The sequence below is a fragment of the Dicentrarchus labrax genome, unplaced genomic scaffold (genome assembly GCF_905237075.1).
Source record: "Dicentrarchus labrax unplaced genomic scaffold, dlabrax2021, whole genome shotgun sequence".
Classification (NCBI taxonomy): domain Eukaryota; kingdom Metazoa; phylum Chordata; class Actinopteri; family Moronidae; genus Dicentrarchus; species Dicentrarchus labrax.
In genome coordinates, this window is record NW_026136724.1 from 5265798 (window position 1) to 5293638 (window position 27841).

At 41.8% G+C, this 27841-nt stretch overlaps 1 protein-coding gene across 1 annotated transcript; it reads left to right on the plus strand.

The window, feature by feature from the left end:
* Positions 1-210: 210 nt before the first annotated feature.
* Positions 211-27841, plus strand: zdhhc17 (zinc finger DHHC-type palmitoyltransferase 17). Its single transcript, XM_051392343.1, has 17 exons — positions 211-314; positions 8262-8365; positions 9134-9256; positions 10899-10976; positions 12630-12774; positions 13119-13183; positions 14166-14328; positions 14424-14549; positions 15814-15956; positions 17209-17309; positions 23927-24051; positions 24908-24970; positions 25060-25153; positions 26590-26673; positions 26778-26935; positions 27034-27128; positions 27562-27841. The coding sequence occupies exons 1-17, from the start codon at positions 252-254 to the stop codon at positions 27698-27700; spliced, it is 1869 nt and encodes a 622-aa protein (XP_051248303.1). The 5' UTR covers positions 211-251; the 3' UTR covers positions 27701-27841.

Consider the following 27841-nt stretch of genomic DNA (forward strand, 5'->3'; position numbering starts at 1 on the left):
AGCATGCTACATAAACCCCCCTAGAGGAGCTGTAATGTTTGTAATAATAATGCCATATGAAATGTATTTGATATTTGTAATCCTTTGTTGTATTAGTGCCCCCTAGTCATTGGCTATGATATGATTATGTGACCTTCTGTGTGATATTGCCTGTCCTTTTGACAGCTCCTCTCTCCTCTCTCCTCCTCTGTTTGTTTCCCCCCTACACAGCCTCTTGTTTCCCACAATGCTCAGCGAACATCACCACCAAGATGGCCGACGCTATGGAGGAATATGAGAAAGAAGCTGGCTGCGTCCCTATTCTCCATCCCGAGGTATGCTCCTTGGACTTCACGCCTTCGCACAGACACACGAACATACACAAAACACATTACAGCAGCCGGTGTGTGGGTGGCCGTGCGATTTTGCCGTGCTTTTCGGCAAACTCCGATGCCCCCTGCAAAACCACCGGTGGGGGGTGGCAGGTAGCTAACGATGCTAAAGGTGCTAACGCTAGCCCCCTCCTCCTCCTCCTCCTCCTGCTGCTCCTGCTGCTGCATAGCAAGTAAACGCTGGGCAGATGTTGGTGTTAATGTTAACGTTAAGCTAGGTGGGGCTTTCCGTGGTAATGACGCCGTACAGCTAGTAAACAGGATGGTAGGCTGTGTGTTCAAGGCTGTAATGGAAGAAAGTAACGTTAATGCTTAATCCTTACAGTCAGACGGCGTTAGCTTCGTGGCTAAACTGACAGTGCTGCCTGGTTTAGCTGCGATGATGTAAATTGGGGTCAGCTGTAACTTATATGGGTACATTAAGCTGTGGTGTCAAGTCAGCCGTCGTAATAGGTTAATGTTAACACAACAGAATGGAAATAAAAAAAAAATGTTCCTCCTGAAAACCGTATTCATTTCCTTTTGTGGTCACCCTCAGCTAGCTAACCTGCTGCATTTCCACTTTGTTGGGGTTGTCAGTAACGGTGTGTTTCTGTTTGTCAGCTAGCATTCGCCAAATAATATCGCTGAAAATGTGTCGTCATGCTTGGATTTGAAATATTGTGAACCAAGACAAACATATGAGTTGTTTAAATGAACAATAGAAGACCACGTTGAAGTCCTATTTAACAATACAAACTAAATCCCGGAGGAAATAAGTGACATTGTAGCTGAAAATGATTCATTTCCTCTCCGTTAGCTGAACACGCAGGCTAACCTGGCTGCTACGGTTTTCTTTAATGTTATTGTCTTTGTCAGGCTAGCTTAGGGTTGTAAACCTGCTTTACACTCTTCCTTGTTAATGCTTCACAGTGTGCATTCCAATGAAACCTAAACGAGGCCAGAGTTTATATGTTAACATTATGTTAATAACAAACCAGAGGCTGTATATTCACCTCTTTCTTTATTCAACCTCACCTGTACCACACAGCAGTTATACAGCAGTGTGTCTGGGTGGTGGTGGGTTCATCCTGAGCCTGGTTATCAGTTGTTATTATGTTTGCTGGACAGGTAATCTAATCTAACAGCTATGTGTGATATATAGTAGTTTGCCTTAACTATATTTGGCTTGCTTTTCTCTCAGCAGTCCTGTTTTGTTTGTGGGTTTGTAGTGAGCAGGTCAAGTAGGCTGGTTTACCTCCAGGACAGGTCAGTCACTGTTAATCCCAGCAGCGGGCAGTTCAAAAGTCTCATGTCTTTAATGTCCAGCCAGTGTGCAAGATGCTGGCAAATGAGTTAATGTACATGTTGAAAAGGATATAGTGATTTATAATCTGGTTTTGGCTATTAAAATCTAGTAGTCCTGGTTTAGTTAAATTACTGAATGTAATAGTCCTTTTCATACATTATTGTTCTAAGAGGTTCAGTGGTAATGTTGCTACATCTCGAGCTGTCAAATTGCCGCAAATAGATTTGCTTCCATTGTGGTGTTGGCCCTCAGTTCATACGTGACCTCTTAACGGGAAACATGTGGTTAAATTTACCATAATGGATGCCTTTCTGAAGGTGCAAACTGTATGTTAATCCTGTGTTTTTGTCAGTTTTGTTTTAGTTTGCTCAAAGCAAGGTAAAGCAGTCAAAGGAAGATAGTTGGTACTGTTATCCATCTCTGTATTCACAAGTCTGTATGACTAGAGATCAGCCCTGTTTCTTTTTGAGATTATGAGCACCTTTTCTGCCTTAGATGCTGCAGTGAAACTCAATACCACATACCGAAACAGCTGGGTTATACATTCATCTGAATCGGTCAACATATGGCCTCACCCAACCTAGGTTGAATGCACGTTGGTGTTTACTTGGCTTAGGTAAACAATGCCTTTTGTTATGAAGGATAACTTGGTTTAACGTTATTATTGACATACCTCATTTGTCTGAAAGTAACGAGAGAACTGTGTTGAGAGAACTGTATGTATTTGGGACTCAAGTAATGTCATTTTAATCGTTAGTAATAACATACTAACATGCTTGGTTGATCCCTGTCATGTGCATCTTCTGTACGAAAGCTGCATGCTCTGGAGCATTTAAGGAGAATGGCCAAACAGACTTAAACAAGGCTTCACGCCTCAAAATTTGCAGTGCGTTTCCTAAATAGAAAGTTATTGATCAGTTTATACAAAGTAATTGGTCTTGGTGCACACCTTGTCCTTTAAAATATTTGCATTTGAACAGCATTGTTTTCATCTGTATTATAGATCAAATGCTTCCTCTCTGTGACATTCAGGTGTAGACTGACCCAATCATCTTGCTGTTAGTTCTTGTTGACTGTGGAAGATCTTGTGGGGCAATAACCTTCTGTTATTTGCACCCATAACACAATGAATTGTTAGTGAGTTCCCCTCCTTGTTTATCTGGATCTTGCTGCTTGACCTGACTGGGAAGACTGAGAGACCGCAGAGCAACTTAGTTGAGTAGTCTTGTCAGTCTGGATTTGGCGCTGGAGACCGAGCCAGTGCTTGACACTGCAAACAGATACAAACACACAGGAAGAGAGAGGTGGCTGCTTATCTGGTTTTATGTATTTGACCTGTTGTGCAGGAGTAGTCATACTCTGCAGCAGTAAATACTCTATAATCAATCCAAACCTGAATTGTGCATCAGAGAAACCGTACATGGCATTATGTTGACTTCATAAACACAACTGTGCTTGCATGTTATCCAAACATTATTTATCTCCAGTCTTACAGGATGTAAACTGTCTACCTGCCTGTCATATTGAAGGAATATGTCTGACCGTAGTAGCTTCATCATAAATATAGTCTATTTTCCTGTATGTCTGTACAGGCTTGGCACAAAGTTGCTCCTCTCTTCAGCAGGGTGCTGCTTGGAATCTGGGTCATCTCGTAGATTGTAGTGAAAGCAGAGTGAGGCTGAATGTGCGAGACACCTGAATTAGAGCATCAGAAGTTTGGTTACACACACAAGGGCCATGAACTAGCTCGACACCTCGGGTGTAAACATTTCCTCTCTCAAAGAAAGTCCTTTGCTACGAACCTCATTTGAAAATGCAAATTAGTGTTCTCACATAAAAGGCACATAAAGGTGGGGGACATGCTCGATTTGATACGTGCATAAGTGGAAAACGCACATTGCACTGTTTCCTTGGAGCATTCCCATTAATTCCCCCATAAAAATAGTGTTTCCCCTCTGCTTCCTGCTGATCCATGAATGTAAACTGTGTCTTGAATATTGAATTAGTCCCTCGAAATGGCTCTCATTTCAGATCAGATCTGATTGTGAGCTATGGCTACAGCCAGCAAGAGGGAGAACACAATAACAATGATATGTAGTCCCAGCAAAAAAGTCAACGCAGATGCAGTGAAAAAGCAACTATATTATATTATATTTTTTTGCTGTCTGCTTTCCCAATTATAATCTAAAGCTGAGAATTGACCTTTATTGTACTGTTGCGTAAACTATTACTACTACCACTAGAGCTGCAACAATTAGTAGATGGATGGATTAGTTGTGAACTATTAAATTATCTGCCAACTATTTTAATAATCAATACTGTCCGAATTTTCTGATTTCAGCTCCTCAAATGTGAATATTTTAACTAATGGATTAATCGATAATGAGAAGAATCATTAACTGCAGCAACATTTACTCCTACTGTTGATTCTGCTGTAACCAAATAAATGTATATTCAGAAATGGTGCTGTCTAACATTTTTAGCTCAAGACACGTGACCCCCCCCCACACCCCCCGAGGAGCGGTTGCCATATGTCCTACCAAACCAACTCCATTGACAAAAGCCAAGGCTGCAGTCTCAGTAACCGGATGAGGTTCCCAACCTAAAATCAATGGTTAGCGTGAAATGGATAATATGTTTAATTGATAATATCATCGCCGCAGCCTGCCTGGTTGTTGTATGCATCACTGGTAAGCAAGTATGTAATTAAGAGGCGAAAAAATGCACAGGCTGTAATTATCACTGCAGTTCCAAATGCCACGATCAGCTTAATAGATGGCAGGAGGGAGTGTAGAGAGGCAGTGGGACCGCAGACGTGACTGGTAGGAGGTCAAAGGTTATCTCCACAGAAGGCAGAGATGGAGAAAGTGAGTTGACATCTAGTGTCTGAGGGTTTAGAGCCGGGCCCTCTTCCCCCTGTCCCCCGGCTGACAGGAAAGCAGTTTCCCTGCCGATAAATTGCGAGCAACTTTCCCTTAATTGAATATCCAGATTGAAGGAAGAGTTCCACAGTTTTCCTGTTGTGCTTCTGTTTCTCAGCCTTTCGTAGGGAAAAAGAGCTCAGCACATTCACGATCGCAAGTGAGCAACTCTTACCTACCCCCCTCCCTCTCCTTTCTCTGGCAGCTAAACTAGTCTGAATAGCACATCATATGGATTTGTAAAGGACCCAAACTTGGCAGTGAAAAGTACAAACGCCTCCTGGCAGTGTTGACACTTTAAAAATACAGGAGTAAAAATATGAGCTGGTCACCTTCATACCCCCCCCTCTCACATCCTCCTTCTTCATCCTCCTCAGTCGGATTTACTCTCTAAAATAAAATCCCTCCTCTGCTGGTCTTCTGTTTTTCTTATTCGTCCCTCCTTCTTTAATGCTTTAATGGACCTAGGAATTATCCTGCTGTTAAAGTAAAGTAAAGGTTTGTTTGGCTAACAGCATCAGATAATGACTGATGGGCATGACTGGTTTTGTCTGATTCTACTGTGACATGTTGGCACACATGTATAGATGTCATTTGTTTTTTGAGGACTGACATTATCACATTACCTCTGTATACAGACATTGCATGAAATGGGTTATGCTTCAAATGGGGCTTTATGTATTTAAACCCTATTTCTGTGGTGTTCTTCTTTTGTAATTTCATATAATTATATCTGAAAACATATAACTCAGACAGGAGCTATTAAGAAAGGAAGATTTGTGTTAAGAAGTTTAAAAAATCGATTTGTTGCAAGCTACTTGACCTATAAATACTCATGTAATAATTGGGTATGGCTAATATTCAGCCATACCCATATTACCCATATCGAAGCTTAAAGGTAACCTGTGGAGTTTCTATGAGCTAATCCCTGTTCTGTCTGTCCTATGCCAATGCTATCACACTATTCCACTAATGTACATGTGGTAGTAATGTGAAACGCAAAGGCAGGAAAGAATAGGACTGTTTGCTACAATGCAGGTTTTTAAAAAAAAAAAAAAACTTTGCAAATGTGTTATGAGGAAGGAAATGCATTTAAACTCCAAGAAGACACACAATGTGCGTTGTTGAGCCACACTGCCATGACCAGTTTGTTTACTAGAAAACCCCACGGGGCAGCTTCACTGCTACTGCTGCTTGTTTTGAGCAGCTGTAGTGACAACTGTCTCAGGTAAATTTACTCTGCTGCAGCTCATCTACATTAGTTCTGTGAGTTAGCAAAACATAGAAGAAATTTTGGATGTTGTCTGGTAAATATGCTCTGCCTGCCAGTATCTATACACTCACACTGGGCCTAAGATGAGTTTTTGGGTGAATGTAAGGGGGCATGTTTTGTTTGCTGTTCATAAAAGCAACTAACCAACATTACTGTGGCGATTTGTCTTGATTAACATTATTGGCCAATTATGTAGCTGTTATCAATATATATTTAACAGTGTGTCATTATTATATTTGGATAATATTTATTAATGAGTATACCACCACTGTAATATCTGATTCGAGGAAATCAAATGGAGGTCTGATTGTTTATGTGACCTCGGTGCGAACAGTCATATAAGAATTCATATGACTGTCATGTTCTCTAGGTTGACATTTGTGATGCTGGTCACTTCAGGGCCATGACCTGCTCAGACTGGAACCTGCTGTGGACCACATTCAAAAAAACAACGTGAACAGCCAAACAAAAAAAATCAAATCGGAACAATGAATCAGAATTGAGCACTGAGGCTTGAAGTGTGAGCATAGCCTGACACAGCTAAATGGAATTCAGCCATCATTCATGTCATTGTTTTCACCTCTGCTCTCCCTACTGTGACATCATAAAGACCTGACTGAGTTTGTGATCATGTGGTCATATCTTGCATAATACATATATTGAGAAAAAATGACAATTAGATAGTTTCCTCAAATTGCTCAACCCAGGTGAGTCTTTTTCCATCTAAGTGTAAAACAAAATCTGTCTGTATTAGTTTTTCTCAGGCCCCCCTCCCCACCTTGTTTCTCTACCACCGTTCCCCATGGTGGCAGAAACGCTGGCTCAGCACATCCTCCTGGCTCTGTAGGGAAGACCAAGCTAAACTCATAGGCAAGACGGTACAGCTCTAGGTCTCTGTGGCCCTCTCGCCTCAGGCTACCCGGCGGCTCTGCACAAGCCTGCCATGTTCCCGCCCCCCAGATGCTGCCTCATTATCCCTCATGGTTGTATGCATCCATGCAAGCAGCAGCACAGCCAACACAGTCTCAATGCCTGCTTGATAGTTAGAACTAAATATCGAGCTGCGTAAGGTGGTCTTTGATAGGTAACATCAGTGCAGGCGTCACAGTTTTGACTATAAATTGAATTTCATAATTGTTATTTCTGTCTACCTCTCAGTTAGTAAATCTAACTAAATTCACTTACTTGTGTTTCACTCTGGCAGTAAATTAGAGGTGGCTTAACTTGGTCTAACATTAGCTTCAGCTCCTATTCACAAAGTCAAAGAGTCAGAATGGCAAAAGGCAGTGTCGGTGTTGTGTGTTCACCAGATGCAGCCCTTGTTTCTGGGTGATGGAGGCTAATTGTGGTTTCCTGTGCGTTACTATGGAGGCTAACTGAATGTGAGTAGCACAGTCGCCACATCTGTGTGACAGATTAGATCTTCAGCAGCAACTGGGCTCGACAAGCCTGTCTTTGTCCTGCGGCCTTTATTTTCCTCTTTTTAATGCCGTGATCAATTACTGAAATGAATGCTTAAGTGTCTTGGAGCAAGGCACTGTGAATCTGTCATCACCATGGGGCTTTTATGCTGTTGTTCAGTCATGCTGCCCTTTGGAAGCGCGTCCATCTTGCACTATACATGTTATTTTTGTTCTGTGAATAAATCTTGCGAGCCAAAATCTTTATAGCCTCGTAAGCACCCTCGTTTCTTTATTGTTCCCAAATGAATCTGATTCATGAACATTATTCAGTCAGTGGGATTAGTTCACACCATTATCACTGTTATTTGTTCTTAGTGTTTGGTGATATCATGTACTTCACACCATAGTTCAACCTGACTAGAGGTCCTATCGGTCAGATTTATTGAGAACATCTTCGTGGGATCGGTTATTGTTGCAGTGTCTTGAAGATATAAACTTAGAGGTTTTCCAAGTTTGCCAAGCCAGGGCTGACATTTTTGATAATAAATATATTTAAGGTTGCACGGATTGCATTAAATTTAATTTCCCATCATACCCATGTCACACTTCAGTTCTAAGAATATTTCATCTTCTCCTTGAAGGTCCAGTGTGTAACGTTTAGGAGGATCTATTGGCAGCTGGAACCAGAGGATTTCTGAGTTTTTTTTCTTAAAAAATGACAATTAATTTTCTCTTGATCAACTAATCAATTAATCGTTGCAGTTGTAGGTGTATTAAACCAATGTGGGAAATGTTGCATATCTATCATTACTGGACTTGCAGTACTGGCTTTTATGTATATGTGTATTGTGAAAAAATGTCATATACCACAGTAGATTTTATCCATCTTATTAAGCATTTTGGTATGTTCCAACATAAAGCTGATGATCTAATACAGCAGCCTATCCTTACTAACTTATCTTCATCTCTGGTTTTCTGTCTCTTGTTCTCCCTCTTCCTTTTCAGGAAATCAAACCCCAGAGTCATTACAACCACGGCTACAGCGAGAATGTCAGCCGTAAAAACCACGTGGATGACTACAGCACCTGGGACATTGTCAAAGCCACACAGTGAGTGGATAATCTGTGTGTTGTTGTCTCGTGGTCAGAGATTGATGCAACCTCAAGAAATGATGCATGGATTTATTTTGTTAGTGTCATAACGCATACATGTCTCAGGAAGGTTGACATTAGGGCTGTCACCTTTCATTTGGAATTATAACTTTTGTTGTAACGTGGGAAAGAAGTACATAATGAAACTCCGGAAATGCGTCTTAGTTTGTGTGACAGCGAGAGAAAGTGACAGCCCTTGCTGAGATTGTTTACCACTTACTGACGGTTGCCTTCATCATTACTGGAGGGCAGCATGTTTACTTGTTCATTCATGTGTTTATTTGTTATCAAGATACAATACATTTTATATCCGGAACTAACAGCACCGTATTTTCAACTGTGGTTTTCTGATTCAGCACATGCCAAAGAAGTAATTCACAAGCTCAGAAAAGGATGAGAGAATTTAAGGGGGAAGAGAAGAAATGTCTTTCTGATGAGACAGCGGAAGCTTTGTCTGGGACGTTGTTACATTTGACAGCAACAGATTTATGTTGTTTTGACTTGAGTTTAGGAATATCCGCTTAGAGACAGCCAGTGCCAAGTTATAGCACAGCGTGGGTGTCTTGTTTGGATCTGAGTATCTGTTTTTAAGTTGTCAGTTTTGTTTTGTGTGTGTTTTTACATGTGTATGCATTCTGTCAGTGTGTCTAGGTTTGATGTATTTAACCCTGAGTATGTGCGTGTGTGTAGACTCTAATCCCTCTCCGCCCCTTCTGCCTTCCTCAGGTACGGCATCTTCGAGCGCTGCAGGGAGTTGGTGGAGGCGGGCTTCGACGTTCGGCAGCCAGACAAAGAAAACGTAACGCTCCTCCACTGGGCCGCCATCAACAACAGGATAGACTTGGTCAAGTGAGTCCAGTCATGTTTTGTACGAAGTTGGTGGTGGAAGTAGCAAAGTGATCAGGTGTTTGCGAGTCTGAATTCGAGGACTGGCAGGAGTTTTAAATATGAAGCCGAATATCAGTCACTGGAGAAAGAAGTGTGCTCAACCAGTTTACCATGAATAAAGGTTAAATAAATATTACATATACAAAAATAAATATTGCTGCTGCTTTTCTGCATTTTTTTGCCGCTGTTTTCTTTGCTTGCACAGCTTTTCAGCTGTACCTTGTTGCTGTCTAATAACCCCTTCCCACTGAGCTCTCTACCTCCATCAGAGGAAAAGAGTTGCCCTGTTTCCAGCCTCACACTTGGATAATCTATCTTGATTCAGGTCACTCAAGGAAAAAAAGGTACTGAACTGGCTGATGTTGCAGTTATATTAAGGTGTGGAAGACTACCTTAATGAGATCCTCCTCCGTAAATACTGCTGTGCAGTGTCTGACCCTCTCTAGCACCTCTTGTACTTTGTCTCATTACTCTCTATCTCTATTACTAAGTTGGTAAAGTTGCAGGAGTCAATCGCCTGCATTTAGCTCTTCAGCCTAACACAGTCCTGCCTTTTATGACAACACAGCAACATAGTGTTGAACTTACAGATACAGAAGGACAACATGGTATTAGATTCCCATCATTTTCATACTCTGAAATCCGTCTCTGATGCTTTATGCTGTATATGGAACCATTTATGTTTCTGCATTCCATTATTATTATTATTATTATTATTATTATTATTAATAATAATATGTCACCCATATGTTATTTGTTCCCTCTTCACTTCAGCAAGGTGTGATCTGAAGGCAGTACAGGACTCCTGAATATATATCATTATTGTCTGCAATAAAGAATTATCAATGAACTATGAATATATTTCACTTTGGATGGGGGGACAGACTTCCATATACGGTGCCCAGTGAGGAGCCTATCACACTGCATAGCTTACCCTGTTATTTTTTCAAATAGTCAATCAATTGTTTAGTTTATAAAATGTCCAAAATGGTACAAAAATGCACACTCTTCACTCAAACGTGACTGAAAATTTGTGGAAACTGTTTCAGTCTTGGTGTTGCATACTGTGTGCAGTTTGTATGGGCACCATGTGTCATATCCTTCAACTGCTTCCTTTTCTTATCAAAATAACAACTGTGGTAGAAATGTATGGACATAAAGGAATGTCTAAGTTTATGCTTTGGTGATATTGTTGACCTGAGAGGTCTCGCAGCCCTTCACACTTGGCATGCTTTATCGGGTTGGGTGTTACAGATAAGATGGGCCTTGGAGAGATTCCAGACTCCTCTTATAATAACTGAGAGACACTGAGGGTTGGCCACTTCCTCCCTGGTGGTGTGATTAGTAGGGTTGCGTCCTGAAAGTCGATTATTTAACTCAAGTCATCAGTCGAGAATACAGCTCTATATTAAGCTCATATATTCAAGTGAGGACAACTGAGGTTCATCAAGTCTTTGTTATTTTATTCATCAAAGTGAAAATGATCTATTGTCGTTCATACCGGTTCCACAGCCTACAACTAGATGAGATTAACAGAAAGCCGTCAGATTCATTCATAGCTGCTGTATAAAGTTTCCCCTGATTATTGTGTTTGTGCATGCAGGTACTACATATCAAAGGGAGCCATAGTGGACCAGCTGGGAGGAGACCTCAACTCCACACCTCTGCACTGGGCCACCAGGTAACACACACCCTCCACAGATAACATATCGGATAACATATCTGCCATTAAGTGTGCATATTTAATTCATAAAGCCTTTATGGACTTTTATTGTGAATATGATCCACACCTGTTTTAACAGAAAGCAACTGAATCTAAGCTATACACTTCAATGTCCCCGTAGGGCAAAAATATTTGGACTGCAGTTCCACAGAAGTTAAAAAACCCCCCGCATATACTGCATAATAATAAATAAAAACATAAAACAAAACAAACATCAGTATCTCAGAACTCTCAGTTACAGTTTGCACATACACAAATACACACCTTCTGACAAAAGTGGCATATTGCTCAACCCTCATGGCCAACATCCTACACTGCCTGTTTGAGATGAACATAGGCAGGAATTAATGTTTGTAATGGTTCAGCCTCTTCTGGGGAAACCTGAATCTACTACCATAGGCTAAAAAATGATTTTACTGTTCTCTTCAGACATGAGGTTATCAAACATGTCAAGGTTAGTTGTGCCAAAATCCAGGGGCCATCATACCTGAGGAGATCAGGCCAGTTTCCTCAGTGTCTCGTTCTAAATCACTCCTACAAACACACTTTTATGAACTGAGTCCTAGGCTGGTCTTCCCCTTTATTGCTGTTTACTGTTGGTTTACAACTAGGTCTTCCATCTCAACTTGATTGGTTGAAGGTTTTCTATTTCCTTCTTCCTCTTTGTAATGCTCACTCAGCCGTGTTGTAACTGGTGAGCAGGGACAGGTCACATGAGAACCCCCCCCTTCTCCAAGGCACAGAGGGGGGCATGAAGCGTTCTGCTCCTGAATTATTGATAGCTTTGACAACAGGCATCCGCACCATTGCTGGTACACAGACACTCGGGAGTCCCCTGTCACCCTCCACCTCCACTGGCCAATGACCTTTAAAAGCCCCCAGTCTCCTCTGTCTGTATGACCTCAGCCATTTAGACATGCTGTGTCTTACAGGCTTTGTCTGCACACCGCAAATAACCCACATTTCTGTGCAGATAAAGTGATAGTGCACAGTTCTCACTAAGGCAATGAAATAATACTAAAACCAAGATTTTATGTCCTCTTTATCAGCTTCTTTCACATCTTTATTGTCCTTTTGATGGGAAGTTTACATTGTAGACAGGGTTAGTAATAAAATAAATTTTAAAAACTCAATATACTGCATGCAATAAAAGCAGGTAACAAATCACCTTCTACACCACAGAAACAAACATCAAATGATAAGAGCAAGCAGGGAATCAGTCTCTCTATATCGCAACAGCATATCAGACTACATGTAAATGTAGGAGTTCACTAGCAGTGGGAGTAGATCCTGATCTCTGATCTTTGGACTGTTGACTTTAGCTTGGTCACCCACTCGGCATCTATGTGGGTAATCAAGTGAGAATGGCTTTGACCCTCTTCACCCCAAACCTCTAAAAGACTGGAGTTACTTGTTCCTCTCTGCAACATAGAACCATAAAAACAGTTCAGTAAAGTTGAAAACAAACTGAGCATATTACTGTTCATTTGGAAAGATATTGTTCAGTCTGTGAGGCTTAGTAGTGAGGAATCAGATGTCAGAATAAGACAGGAAATCTGTCCGCATCTCTTTTTTTAAATTGATGTTTGTTTTGTTTTTGTCTCCTCCCAGACAAGGCCATCTATCCATGGTGGTGCAGCTCATGAAATATGGCGCGGACCCGTCTTTGATCGATGGTGAGGGCTGCAGCTGCGTTCATCTGGCCGCCCAGTTCGGCCACACCTCCATCGTGGCCTACCTTATCGCCAAAGGACAGGTAGGAAAACACCAACGCTGCAATGTATTTGTCGTGGAGAGAACATAATCTCAAAATACATAAAACAGTCCTTAGCACAGAGTAGTACTTAGTATGATTATGCTCCACTGGGATATTTTAAAATAATTGCTAAAGTAGGCACTAACCCACCTCTTTATCATGTCTTTTTCCCTTTCCTTTCTGTGATATTTGGGTTTTGTAAGCCACTTGGGGACAAATCTTTGTTTTGAAAGCAGTTAGTTTGAGTGCCCTCCATCAGGGGGAGCCCTATTGCTTCTCTTCTCCACCTCTCACTTCTCCTTCAGCTCCTTCACTTTGTCTGTTGTGTCTTTCCTCTACATCAGGATGTGGACATGATGGATCAGAACGGCATGACTCCGCTGATGTGGGCGGCTTACAGGACACACAGGTGTGTATGTTTAAAATGTGTGTGAGTGTACACAATATGCTAATGCTGCTACAGCTTTATGAAGAGTTGCTGTTCCTTAATGACGCGGTTGAACTAAATCGAGAAACTGATGCATAGAAGAAGTCTGAAATACAGACACCCATGACACACAAGCTAGAGCATGTTTCTGCTGACTGCAGCCACACACACACACCTTCCTCACATATACATGAGAGGCCATTCATCAGATAGACTGCTAACACAGGGAAACAAGTCCCAGTATTGCTGCTCAGCTTCATCGGAATATTCCTTCGTAAGCAATTTTTTCGGAGGGATCGTTTCTAATTATAATGTAGTAATTTAACTTATTTGTCCATGAGGGGGGAATAACATCATTAGCAGCCACAATATAGAGGCGTAGCGCGATGGAAGAATTGGGTAATGATTAAGAAGAAGTAGAGAATTAAATCAGATATTGCTGTTTCAAGTAAGAATGCCAAAAAATATCTGGTGTGTCACAGCATGAGTAGTTTCAACCAATGTTGTTTAGTGTTTGTTATTAATAGGAACCAGATTCAAACCCTTAACTTCCCCAGCTGTCCTGTTTCTGTTAATCACCTCCTTCGTCCTTCTTCCTCCTGACGAGAGCAGTAACGACAAGTCGATTAATAGAGTCACCAACTATTTTGATAATCAGTTAATTGTTTCGAGTCATTCTTTTGGAAATTTTTTTTGATTTCTCAATTCTCTGATTTCAGCCTCTCAAATTAGAATATTTTCTGGTTTCTTTAGTCCTCTCTAAGCTAATGTGATCAGTGAATATTTGTTTTGTCGACCAAACAAGACATTTCAGGACGTCACTTGGGCTTTTCAAAACGGTGATCAACATTTTTCACCATTTTCTGACATTTTGTGGACCAAACAACTAATTGATTAACCAGGCCTGTTTGTCAGATTTGCCTCAGTTTTACTTGATTGTTTTTTTCCCCCTCTGTGTTGACAGTGTGGACCCTACCCGGCTGTTACTGACCTTCAACGTGTCTGTCAACCTGGGCGACAAATATCACAAGAACACAGCGCTGCACTGGGCCGTGCTGGCTGGCAACACCACTGTCATCAGCCTGCTGCTGGACGCCAACGCTAACGTCGATGCACAGAACATCAAGGTAACGCTCTCCTCGTGGCTTCATCCGCTGACTTCATGACTGGTGAAAATGTAGCTTTCGGATGTGTACAGACGGGGCCTTCTGTTGTTTTTAAGGGCGAGACACCGCTAGATCTGGCCAAGCAAAGGAAGAACGTTTGGATGATCAATCACTTACAGGAAGCACGGCAGGCCAAAGGCTACGACAGCCCGTCCTACCTGAAGAGACTGAAGATGGACAAGGTACACACACACACACACACACACACACACTCACACTCACACTCACACTCAAATACATTACATTATAAACAAAAAGCAGTGCAGGCAGTCATAGAAAATCCTTTTAAACAATGTGAATAATGTTCTGCTGCTCAAACATTAGACAAACAGTTCAGTTTGAATCCTTTAAGTAGGTTCATATGTAACCATCTAATCTTTTCTCTAAAGACACACACACACACTTTTGTCTCAGTTCAAACAAGCATGCTCAGACCAGCCCCGTCCAGGCTGAACTTTTGCACTGCTGCAGCATCGCAGCGTGTCTGGAGTTATGATTACCTTTTAAAGCTGTCAGTTTGTTAGCGGTTTACTACTTTTCAAGTCTCCAATCAGACAACTTGACAGGAAGGAGACGGCTCTTACGTGATGGGTTATGTTTAACTTTACAGCTACCAGGAAATGCAGGAACAAAGTCACTTTTATACTGTCCAGTTTGACCACAGTGGGTGGTAATTCAAATGTATACTGATAATAAATGGTAACATATCAGCCACAGCCAAAAACAGACAGAAAACATCTGTGGTCAGTCATTTCCCACCCTGATACAAGATGCATTTGTTGATTTTTGTTTTTTAAAATGAATCTTTTTATTGTTGTTGCTACTTGAAACTCTGTTTTTAACTCTGCTTAAATGTGTTGTTGTTTTTCCATGTGCCTGCTGGGCTATTATTAGTTAATGAAGGTAATTTTTTGACTACTAAAATTGATTCCCATTCACCATAGAGATTGTGTGTCAATGTGTTTACACATGTGACAAATAGATCTTAGACTGTTGTTTCCTTCACATTGAGGTCTGATGTTTGTCACAACTTTAGTCCAGATCCCTAGTGTCAGGCCCAGTGCTGTAGTGAGTAGGGCTTGGCACAGGCCATTGGTAGATCTGTGGAATTCATCGGACTTGCTTGGATTGCTGTTTTATGTCTCCACAGCTTAAAGACACAAATGTGTAAAACTACAAATAGCTATAAAAGACTGAACACTTGATTTGTATGAATTAAAAATTGATTTTCGTGTTCTTTCTCTACATTTATCTCACGTTCACATTTAACTTTCATCTGTCCCCCCAATACTTTGTCCTCTTGCTCAACATTTTCCCGCCAATCTCCTTTTTCACCACTTCTATTACATGTCTTCTCTCTCCTCCTATGTGCCCTACCTCCCTGTTTTTTTCCTTACCTACCTTGATATGCCATCTGTGTCTTTCCTCTCCTCCTCCCTGCTGCAGGAGTTCAGGCAGAAAGTGATGCTGGGGACACCCTTCCTGGTCATCTGGCTAGTTGGTTTCATCGCTGACCTGGACATTGACTCCTGGCTTATCAAGGGCCTCATTTACGCCGGCGTGTGGGTTGCCGTGCAGTTCCTCTCCAAGTACGTCTAAACAGATAGGGCACACACACACACACACACACACACACACACACTGGCATATACACCTTGTATGCTATGTGCACCATGTGTTCCATACTCAGATTGGCTAGCCGTATTTTTCCTGCCGTTTATAATCTAAATAATGAAGTTAATTATACGGATGGACAGAACCATCGGGCACTGATCATTGACACTGACATTATTGGGCGATATTGCTTAATATACTTAATTAAGTACTGCCAGCTGCTATAACAAAACAAGAAAAGAATGATTGATGTCAGACAATATGGCATTTGTATTGGTGGCATCCCTTAATTATGTTAATTAAGTTACAGCCTGGTTTGGTCAGATTTACAAGATTTAGGTTTTTGTTGCCTTGAGTTACAGTTACAATCTATCAGCTATGACATGTTTTTCAGTACAGTCAGCATGAAATGATAGTGTTTCATAATCGAATCTGTATTACTTATTTACCCGTCCTTAAATACACACAGTCTCTCTGGCACCAACACATAAACTGTACATGCAGATATTCTTGCGTGCAAACAGACACACACATATCATTTCCAACATTCCACACCATGCAGTGACAAATACTCCCTTAAACACACACACACACACACACACACACACACACACACACACACACATTGCACCCCCTGCTTAAACCACATTACCACTGCCATCTGGTCCTACTGGTATAGTTTGTTGTGCCCCCTCACTAGTGTTAGCTCTGTGACTACAATAACATATATCACCCAGTGTGTTAGCTTTATATTTACTGACATACTTTGAATACTTACTTGGTGAAAAAACAATTGTGAATATGAGTGCTGGTGAGTCCAACTGCAACGTGTCATCAGGTTACGGCTCGGTTTATTTTTGCTGCCCCGTCTGACTGCAGGGTTCAGATCAAAGACTCGGGTTTGCATTTGTCCATATGTGCAGGTTTCACATCTGCAGGAAGAATGCCTTGATGTATTGAACACATAAGTTATGAGCTGAGCAGTAAAGAAGTGGGAATGATACCTGCTGAAAAAATTTGACCAAAAATACACAAGTAGTAAGAACCTGGAATTGTCCAGTTGCAGTGTTATTGCCATGCTGTGTCAGGTATGACAGACAGTGGGTCAGTGTGAAGCAGATGTCGTAGTACTGTGCATGCTATTGACTAACACAGTTGACAGATGACTGTTTGAAGAAACCTTGCTGATAACTCCGACCCTCCTCTTCCTCTCCTCTCTTCTCTCAGGGCTTTCTTCGACCACTCCATGCACAGCGCTCTCCCTCTGGGAATCTACCTGGCCACCAAGTTCTGGATGTACGCCACCTGGTTCTACTGGTTCTGGAACGATATCCTTTTCTGTCTTAACCTGCATTAGTTTGTTCTTTCTTTTTTTTCTTATTTAATTTCTATTTAATGGGTAGTTACAGCCTAAGATAGACGGGAAAGATGGAGAAAGAGGGGGGATGACTGACAGCAAAGGCCCCTTGACTTTGTTTTCTTAAAGGAACAGTTTGATGTATAAGGAAAGCTACAGTCAGCAGCCGATTAGCTTAGCTTAGCATAAAGACTGAAAACGGGAAAGGGGGACAGCTCTTTGGCTCAGTCCAAATATAACAATATCCTGTTTGTAAAATTTGTACAAAAACCAAAGTGTAAAAACGTCAAGTTGAGTTTTTACTTGAGGTATGTGTCGGCTTATTTCTTGCAGTTGCCCGGCAACCAGCAGGCACTCCAGGAAGTGAATGCCCCTGACCAAACGAGTGTATTTCCCAAATATTGAACTATTCCTTTAAAAACAAAAACTCTTTAAAAAGAGAACCGCAGTGAGACGTTTGTCAGATGATATCAGTTAGAAAACGTTTTGACAAATGCTACACCTCAGTCTGTGTGATGGATGAATTATACTGAAACAAATCATTTACAGTTTTGGCATTTAGCTGATTCTGGGGGAGTCTTACCCAGAGGGACTTGCAGCGTGAGAGAAGTTAAGGTTTTGCTTCGAGAACACTTCACCTACAAACACTTAGGCTGTTTCTGGGATCAAGCACTAACCTTTTTGATTTTTAATAATGCTCTCTGAATCCTAATTAATGCTGAGGAGTACACTGAACAATGACTGTTGACCTGTTCTCCTACATTAAATGCAGCATTAGGCCCACGAGTCACGTTATGTAGTTTGGTCCTCTGTAGCTCTTTCCAACCACTCAGAGTGATAGATGGGCTCTCCTGTCCACCTGTTTTAGTCTTATTCATCCACAATCCACAAAGCTCCAAGACTGGAAAGAAAAAGGCATCAATTCAAAGCCTTGCAGTTGTGTCACATGCAATTTGAAATGTGGTATTTATGCTTGGCTTTTAGCAATTGCAGAAGTCATACAACATGAGCCAAAAGCTTTTATGAATCTGTTAGGCTGTTTTGTAAATTTGGCAAACATGAGCTCCAAGAAGGCAGGATCTCAAGAAAATATAGACTTGTAAAATCGATTTTTACAGCTTTCTGCTGCCTTTAATGCATTTTGGTTGAAAGAGACAAAATATTACCAGGAAAAGTGCTTGTGCTGGCAGGCTAGAGATAAAGTTACAGGCCAGTTTAAGTGGAAAAGGAGAAAGGTTAATGTAAAGAGCAGAAGGAGTTGGAAATTATGTTAATCAAATGCAGGCATGAAGTGCCACAAGGCCAAGGGTCTCACTATGATGGATACGTAAGTCAAAATGTAGAGTAAGTTATATGTCTGAATGAGTATGCTGCTCAGTTTTAAGGGCATGTTGCTGTGAACTGGCAGTTCAGTGTGCAGCAGCTGCTGGGTGAAACCCAACGAAGCAACTCCAAAGAGTTTCTGTTGGCCTCATCGCGGCTGTTCTCACGTTTAGTTTTTTTTCCTGTTCATGGAAGAATTGCCTTTGTGTTCGGAAGCTGCTAATTGCAGGAGGTGAGAGGGGAGTTCTTGTTTGTGGAAAGCATTTAATTTTCTGCCTCATCGCTCCACTAATGGGAAGGAAGAGGAAGATGTCTTTGGCCTGAGCTTATTGAAAAAGAAAACTGTGCTCCAAGGCCTTTTTAGTTATTTAAAAATGCTGCTGGAGATGTCTTTGGAACATGGCTTTCATGGATGTGTGGTGCGTCTACGCAACATACAATTGATACAATGACATATGTACCTGCTCCCTAAGCCAGGGTTTATCTGGTAAATGCTTGTTCCTACATGGGTCAAAAGTTGTCCCTTTGACTCCAGGCAGGTTCTTTCTTGTGTGAAGACATTTGCATCTTTCATGCTTCTCTTTTGCCCTCCAGCTATCAAGGTTGTCATTAAGCCTTTGTATCTGCCATGAATCTCTTTCCAGTAATGCTGTCTTCCACCTGCCTTTCTAGTTGAAAGACATGCTGTGTCATGTTCCTAACAGCACAGCAAGTTTAGCTTTTCTCCTGCAGTGCAGCAGACATCTGTTGTAAACTCTCTCTCTCTCTCTCTCTCTCTCTCTCTCTCTCACTCACTCAGGTGGACACTTGGCTTTTGTTCAGTTGCCTGCTTACATACAAATAAGTACTGTTTTCTAATCGCATTTATTTATGCAAATCAAGAGATTTGCAAATCAGAAGCACTGTGGTGCTTCTTGAACTAGAAGTTAATAATAAATGTAAAGATAACATATGAGTGCGACTGTTCACACTGCTACCCATAAGCAAAGGTTGAGGTTTGGGTAATGTTAGAAAGAGTTTGTACAATGTGTTTTCTGAACAGGTCTGTAAAGTGTTTATAGCTGTTTCAAACAAGCGCACTTAAAGAGAGGGTGAAAAGCCAGCCCTATAGAGAGGGTGAGACTCAGCGATCGTTCAAATGTGGGGATAATGTAACACTTTGGACCGTATTTCCTGGGAGACATTCCTAGTATTGCACCTATTTTTACATACATGCAAAAGTGACAGATACTAGTTGTGTTAGGAATGAATAAAGACAGCTTGAGAGAGAAGTTAAAATCCTGCCTACTTTTTCCCCTTCGCACAGCGTAAGGGAGGCAGGAATAAGTGTGGTTCCATGTATGGTTTTTATGCATGTTTTCAATTTGTTTAAAAAATCCTGTGTGAAAATAGAGAATATTTAAAAGAAAGTTGAATATTGCAAAAACGTTTTTACACCTGGCTGAGGTGGAAAAATTGCTGTATCTATAAAACCCACTTGCAATTCCTAATTTTTGCATAACAGTAATGGAACAGATGTAACAGAAATTGCTAAACACTGCCTTCCCAATTCTGAAGTCGGAAAGCCCCTCTGCTCGCAGCTTTCCAAAGCTGTTCAACCATTCAACAAGAACTTGAAGCAACTGATGCATTTAACCTCCTCTAACGTCCTCCTTTGTGTTCTTCAGTCTGTGGTGTCAGGGGAGGCATCAGTTTACTTTTTCGGACCCTTCAGAGCCCGGTTACATACACTGGACTGAGGCCCAACATGGGGTTGCTGGTGTTCCAGCAAGTTTCAGTGAAGATTTATTGGACTTTGATTTGAAGATGAGAATATAAACCTCCCACATGTGGCAAGATTCCAGCAGCTGGTTTAATGTGTCCTGGCCTGATTATCTAGTCAAATGTGAGAGAAAACATTTCCATTTCACTTCTTACTGTTCTGGGTGGCCTTTTCATTGAATTACTTCTAATAAACAAGAAGGTAATGCAGTGTAGAGGCAGAAATAAGTTGATTTTGATGGTGCACATTTCTCATCACTTCCCTGTTAGGCAGTGTAGTTATGCAGCCCAGTATTTTGCAAACCTTTTATTTTATCTGACTGACCCATTTTCTGCCATTGTGAGCTCATTATCCTCCTCAGGCCTGTGGTTGAAATCAGATCAAATGACAAGGGTGGAGCTGCATGAAGGCACTTTTTTTGTCCTTCCCAGACCCGGATCATATTTTCCTCAATAGACTTTGCTTGTGAATGGATTTCCAGCAGGTGAACGTCTGAAAATAAGAGAATGATGACGATGGAATGGAATAAGAAAACCTGAAGCTTTGGAAGAACACCTTCCAATTTAAAGATTTCTTTACTCTTTTCTTCGTTTAATATGTATAACTAGCAGCAAAAACTTGTTAACTTAACTTAAACTTGTTAGGGAAACCTTGTCAAACGCACCTCACCACTCAACCGTTCAAAAGATAAATGGGTGCTAACGGGAGGTGATGACCATGTCTCCCTGAGGAAGCATTGAAGCCCATTTGTCTGAGCGTGTTGCATTGATCGCTGGCACCATCTCTCCACTGGTCACTGTGTTAGTGGACCAATGAGGCGCTCTGGGGAGTGTTTTGATTATCAGGCCATTTCAGTAGGGCGTAATGTCAACGCCCAAGTCTTTATGGAGATCCTTATGAAGATCAATGGCTTCATGTGGTCTACAGGGGCTTGTAGAGGCTTCTCTCACTCTGTCAGTGCTAGGAAAGTGCTTATCAGTGAAGTCATAACTGAGCTGGAGGCATGACCACAAAAGCCAATCAGATCAAAGTTGCTGTTGGGGTAACTAACAGACCCCCAGGGCATCAACAAGAGTTAATGATTCGGAGGATTTTAGTGTCATCTGTTAAAGTGGATTTGGCGTAAGTTTTTCATGGCTGGTCTTCACATCAAGTGTGTTTTGACAATACAGATACCAGAGTTCAGTCTGAATGAGAGCGTGTAGTATTAACTGAAATAGCGTGCCTTGTTGCGGATAATCCCTACCCTTCAATAGAAGAAAGAAGCTCATCTGTGCAGCTATTCACGAGCATACGATTTAGAGGATCATCCGGTTTGTTTGGTGATAATAAAAAAAAAAGTTTTTGATGGACGAAAGCAGCAGTCATTTAGGTTTAGATGTCCAGAAAAGAGCTGAGGCGAGCCTGCTTTTTTTTTTTTTCTTGCCACGCCAGCGGTGAAATGTCAACAGTGGATGGATCGGCTTAAAATTTGGTACAGACATTTAAAACCTGTGAGATTCAGCTGGCTTCCATATATATTTTTGGCACATATTACACTTGTAATAATAACATTGCAGGTGTTTCATTTTGAGCCATGATCCAGATGATCTTCCAGCATCCACTCTCAAATCTGTTCATCAAGGTCCAGTGTAACATTTGGAAATATCGGCAGAAATGGTATATAATATTCATAGGTATGTTTTCATTAATGTATAGTCAACTTAGAATGAGCTGATTTGATCTACAGAGGGACTGCGTCCTCTTCCACGGTGTTCGCCATGTTTTACAGTTGCCCAACCCAGAGGATCAGAGTTCCTCCTACACACAAGGCAAGGTAACATAATGTCTACTTCATGGGCTGGGAATGACTACTTTGTGGCTGTTGTATGTTCAGCAGTCATGCAATGCCTCCTGCTGACACTTGTGACCTTGCTACATGCCTAAGTGTCATGATGCCACATTTGTGTTCACTTGTGTTCACTTGTAACACCTCAGCTTGAACAGAATATTCTTCCTCTGTGTTGTTTCTGATCCACTGTGATGGTTGTGTCATTGTTTTACTCCAGATACTTTCAGTCACACAATAGAACACAGTGTTGAGCCTTTCACTGTCTGGGCCTCTCGGTGTCCCTTGGCTGGGTTCCTGTGGGATTCAGCTGACTCATGCACACCTGCATGACTGACTCTGCCAGTAATCAGTTACAGTCTCCACGAAACCAGTCCACAGCTCTATGTGGCTTGGATGTATTCATGGAAGGAAGTCATGATGAGCTATTGTGACACACTGAAATATCTCTTCCCTGACTGGGTGAGTCGAAGGCAGAGCCATTACTGGACTTACTATGGAGTGTAATTCTGACTCAGATTGACGTCATTGTAGTAAATACACAGGAAGTGGTTTTATTGACATTTGTTCAAAGGTGTTTCTAGAACAATGTGGTTAAGGGTTTGTTGTGGACAGTGCTGAAGTAGACACCATTGTGGTTTGTCTTGCTTATTTCTGGTTGTCATGAATTGAATATTTATAGTTAAAAATTCTCAATAAAGCAATTTACCTGCTCATCTTAATTAGATTATTTTTTTTAAATTACACGAAAGACAGACAGCTAGGCCAGCTGTGTGCTTTTACTCTTTGTGAAGTGTTTTCAGAGTCGGCTTTTCCTTTGAACAGGAAGTGTAATGTTGCCATGGAGTGAGTGAGTTAGCTGTTGGCTACAACTCTCTGCATTTTTTAAAGCGTATATTGATTTACATTTTGGTAAACTGGCACTGTTTAAAAGTATGCTGAATTAGCTATTAGCAGTTACTGTTTCCATGGCTGTAAAAGTATCAGCTCGCCTGGTGGAACTGGCGCCCCATGTGCCGGAGATGGGTCCTTCCTGCGGCCGCCATGGGCTCGGCTCCGGTCGGTTGTTGTCCCCCCCACCTCCTCTCTCTCTCTCTCTCTCTCTCTCTCTCTCTCTCTCTCTCTCTCTCTCTCTCTCTCTCTCCCCTGTTTCCTGTCGCTCTTCAGCTGTCACTGTCCATTAAAGGGGCAGTAAAAAAAAAAAAAAGACATAAATCAACTTTAAATCATGATGATTCTCAGACTGTGTGCTAAGCTAACCTTCTCCTGGCTTTATTTTCATATGTAGCAAACAGACGTAAGATTGAAATCTATCTTCTTCTGTGACTTTTCTTAAAAAAGTGAATAAGCAAATTTTCCAAATATCAACTCTCCAACTACTCCTTTTAATGGATTTTTTGGGAGGAACTTTCAATAAATTTAATGAAAGCAGACATGAGCAATGAACTGTGGCAGGGACAACCTGTTTTAAACGCTGTGCGAGATGTTTTGATACAGTCATGAATCGAAGGTTCCTCATTGATGTTATCAGTCTTCTGGCAGTTGCATTGCAGTTACAGTGAGTAGGATTTGATTTTACAACCCAGAGGTTGACCGACTGGTCTTGGAAATCACAAACAAACATGATTCAGGGAAAGCTGCTGTTTGTCCACCATCTTCCTTAACCTCGCTGCACATCTCCCCTTTGCCACTGTCCACGTGCCCTTCCTGATAAACACCCTGGCTCTGTTCTACAACTTTGGCAAATCCTGGAAGTCTGACCCGGGAATTATCAAAGCGTCAGAGGAGCAGAAGAAAAAGGTAAACGAAAGAAAACAGGAAACATGCTGCGTGTGTATGTGAAGAAATGTTTAAATCCCTACTTTGTGATAATGTTCTCTTGTATTTCAACCACCTTTTTGATCTTCTGAGTGCTTAGATGTTTTATTTTTGTCGCATTTAACTAAAAGTGTTACGCATAGTGATCCGGAATTTTATCTGGACATCATGTGTGACGTTAACTCAGCTGTGAAAAGTCCAGTTGACAGGAGCGATCGCGGCTGCTCTGTAGCTCATTCTCTCTCCCCTCAGCCTCTCTGTCCCTCATTATCGCACTTCAATGGAGGACAACAGAGGCTCTCCCTCTTAGCAGGGCCCCGTGACTCATAAAGAGCTAAATTTACCCTGCATTGTTAGCACAGGACTCGCCACTGTTTGAGCTGGTCAGCCACTTCAGATCAAAAGCCTCAAAGCCTTCCTTTCCCTGCCGAGGATCCCCTTCCACCTCTTGTTTTACTCCGAGCTGCTCGTAGATTGTTGTATGTTTCGTTTATTTACACAGACATGAGCTGTAAAAGCAAACAGATTTTAACACAGGGGAGTGGAAAAATATTATTTCAGATTAGGTGAAAAACAAACCCCCGTATGAAATGTATTTTGCCTTAAAAACTGGAGAACTAATGAGTGAACTAAACTGTAAATCCCACAGTAGCTTTTTGTCCCAGTTCACCGTGACTCAGTTGAGCGCTCAGCTGGAAATCCCAGTGCTCCGCTTGGACTGTGTCACTAGGTTTTTCTGTTGCCTTGCCAAATAGACCATGGCAAGATGAATTTCTCAGTTGTACATCCATGTCCCATGTTTTTATTCTGCTTTTTGTGTCTTGTTTCCTTCATTCAGACAATTGTGGAGCTAGCAGAGACAGGCAGCCTGGATCTGAGCATATTCTGCAGCACCTGCTTGGTAAAATCAGACTTCTCCCTTACAGGAAATAAATACAGAGTGATGGCTATAATGAGACAACTTCTAACTGCTTGTGTGTTTCCTGACAGATACGGAAGCCCATCAGGTCCAAACACTGCGCCGTGTGCAACCGCTGCATCGCCAAGTTCGACCACCACTGTCCCTGGGTGGGGAACTGTGTCGGTATGTTAAATACACCACACGTTTGTGAGGATGTCAACAACTACAGGCTGCTCATAATATCCATCCCAATCCGTTCCATACTCCACTTCACTCAAGGCTCTGCCCTCAGTTTATTCTGGCACCCAAAAGAAAGAAATATCAAGGGTGGTTGGAAATCTGAGTAAGCCGGGATACCTTTTAATGAATAGAGTTCAAAATTACAATTACAACAGAAACACAAACACAGCGGAGAAAATGAAGCTGTGTGTGTCCAGGATTTGTGTCAGATGGCGTCTGTGAAGCAGACCGGAGACAGTGGAGGGAGGGAGTGCAGCGAGCTTGCAGCACATCCATTTTTTTAAAAGCAGGTGGTCAGGAAGAAGCTTTGAAAGCGTTGGTCTGAACAAACAGCAGGCCCCGCCTTATGACTTCTGGGACCCAGAGCCTGGAAAAAGATTAAAACGGTTCTTAAGAGGTTTAAAAATACCATTAACACAGTAGCTCACAATACAGTTATGGGTTTCTTTGTGCTGTGTCATCTTTTAAATGGTAAATACATGGCAGGGTAGTAGTACTCTCTTTAATTAAAAGGTCCCTCAGCAGTTGAAGGTGCCCTGTGGAGTTTACTTGTCAACAAACAAAAGTTCTGTTTACATCCAGTGTGACACACTGTGTGTATCCTTGAGCTCTAAGTAACCCTAACAGTGGAATCTACAGTGCAGTTGTAGTTTTATTGAGAAATGGACTTCATGTTTTGTTTTTTAGGTGTTGCAACTTGTACAGTGATTGTAGAAACTTGAATCCTCCAGTGCTCATCCACTGAGAATGGACTTTACAGTGAAGGAGGAGACATCTTGTGTTCAGCGGGAAACAACGTTTGCATATCCATAGATTCTGGAATTTTTAACAATAGCTTTTGAATGATTTTAATGTGGAAATAATACTTTTAGACATAAATTATAGTTGTAAGCAGAAGATATTTATATATGTTGTATGACTTGTAGAGGGGATCTTTAAATCCAACTCCAGGAAGTAAAAAAATGGAGCAAAAACCTGGTCAGACAGCCACCGGGTCACGTCAGCAGTTATTCCCTTTTATCTCTCCTGATGTTGAGCTCCCTAATTTGCACTCATCTGCATACATTTGTGTATTGAATAGTAACTCAAGTCTTTTAGCCATGCTAGCAGTGTGGCTCTATGGATGAAAATGTCTGTGTGTCCATCCATCATCCACAGCTTTGCTCCAGACTGAAATATCTCAGTAACCATTGGACGGATCGCTGTACAGTCTGGTGCACATGTTCGTGTTCCCCTCAGGATGAATTGCAATACGTAGACATTCCATCCACTGTTCACCAGAGAACTTCCTTGCCTTACCGTCAGTTGTCAGAGGCAGCCAAAGCCACAAACCGAGGGTGATGAGAATGAGAGGTGACATGTTTGTTTCTCCTCTGCAGGAAGTGGGAATCACCGCTATTTCATGGGTTATCTGTTCTTCCTGCTCTGCATGATCTGCTGGATGATGTACGGCTGCATTTCCTGTGAGTGATAAGTTATACATTTCTTCCCCTCGTTTCCTTCTTCAGTCCTTCCATTTCTCTAACTCCTTCCCTTTCTCTCTCTCTCTCTCTCTCTCCCCCCCCAGACTGGAGGATCCACTGCGCCACCAGTTACGCCAAGGATGGCTTCTGGCTCTATCTTACCCAGATCGCCTCCTGCTCTCCCTGGATGTTCTGGATGTTTCTCAACAGCGTCTTCCACTTCATGTGGGTGGCTGTGCTCATCATGTGTCAACTCTACCAGGTCTGGGTTTACATTTGATACACCACTTTTAAAGACATGAGCATATTCATGTCTGTGTCACTCTGTGAATGTTGGCTGAGCTCTCTTACCTCTCTTAGATCGCGGCTCTGGGAATCACCACCAACGAGAGGATGAACGCTCGGAGATACAAGCACTTTAAAGTCACAGCCACGTCCATCGAAAGCCCCTTCAAGTAAATGATCTCATTTTGTTTGCCGCACAGAGCTGAATCTCATCATTTCAGAGGGTGTTAGTGATAAAATCAAAGGATTGGTTCACCCAAAATAAGAAAAAACATGTTCTCACTTAGCTCTAGCAAAGTGGCTCCCAGCCTGGGGGTTACCAAAGCGTCACGGGGGAAGTGAGGCCTTCTTGATTTTAAAGCTTGTAAGAAAACTGAAAATATACATAGTGGGCCTATATCTCAGTATTTTCTTCACTTCTGTGAAGAAAGGTAAATTGTCTAATAGAACAATAGCAAAGACGGGGACAAGAAAACACTGAATTTGTCAAAAAAGAAGCCTGTTAAGTCTGTGTGAGTGTTAGAATATATAATAATAATACTACTTTAATAGCTGGTTATTATATATATATTAATGGTGGTCTGTCTCTCTCTCCCTCTCCAGCCATGGCTGCTTCAGAAACCTCATAGATTTCTTCGAGATCCGCTGCTGCGGTCTGATCCGGCCCGTGTCGGTGGACTGGACCACGCAGTACACAATAGAATACGACCAGACGTCTGGCTCAGGCTACCAGCTGGTGTAGGAGGAGGAGGAAGAAGAAGAAGAAGAGGAGGAAGAAGAAGGGTGGAGGGAGGGGGGAGCAGGGGGGAGTCGAGTGTCGCCAGGTGGAAGGAAGTTTGGAAGGATTACCCTCCCCGACCCCCCCTCCCACCGCCCACCCACC

Bases quoted from the DNA above. Each gene is read 5' to 3' on its own strand.
- zdhhc17 (XM_051392343.1), top strand. From the start codon at position 252: ATGGCCGACGCTATGGAGGAATATGAGAAAGAAGCTGGCTGCGTCCCT. The intron at 15,957-17,208 runs GTACGTCTAAAC...CTCTTCTCTCAG, and splicing joins GCCGTGCAGTTCCTCTCCAA to GGCTTTCTTCGACCACTCCA. The intron at 17,310-23,926 runs ATATCCTTTTCT...ACCTCGCTGCAC, and splicing joins GTTCTACTGGTTCTGGAACG to ATCTCCCCTTTGCCACTGTC.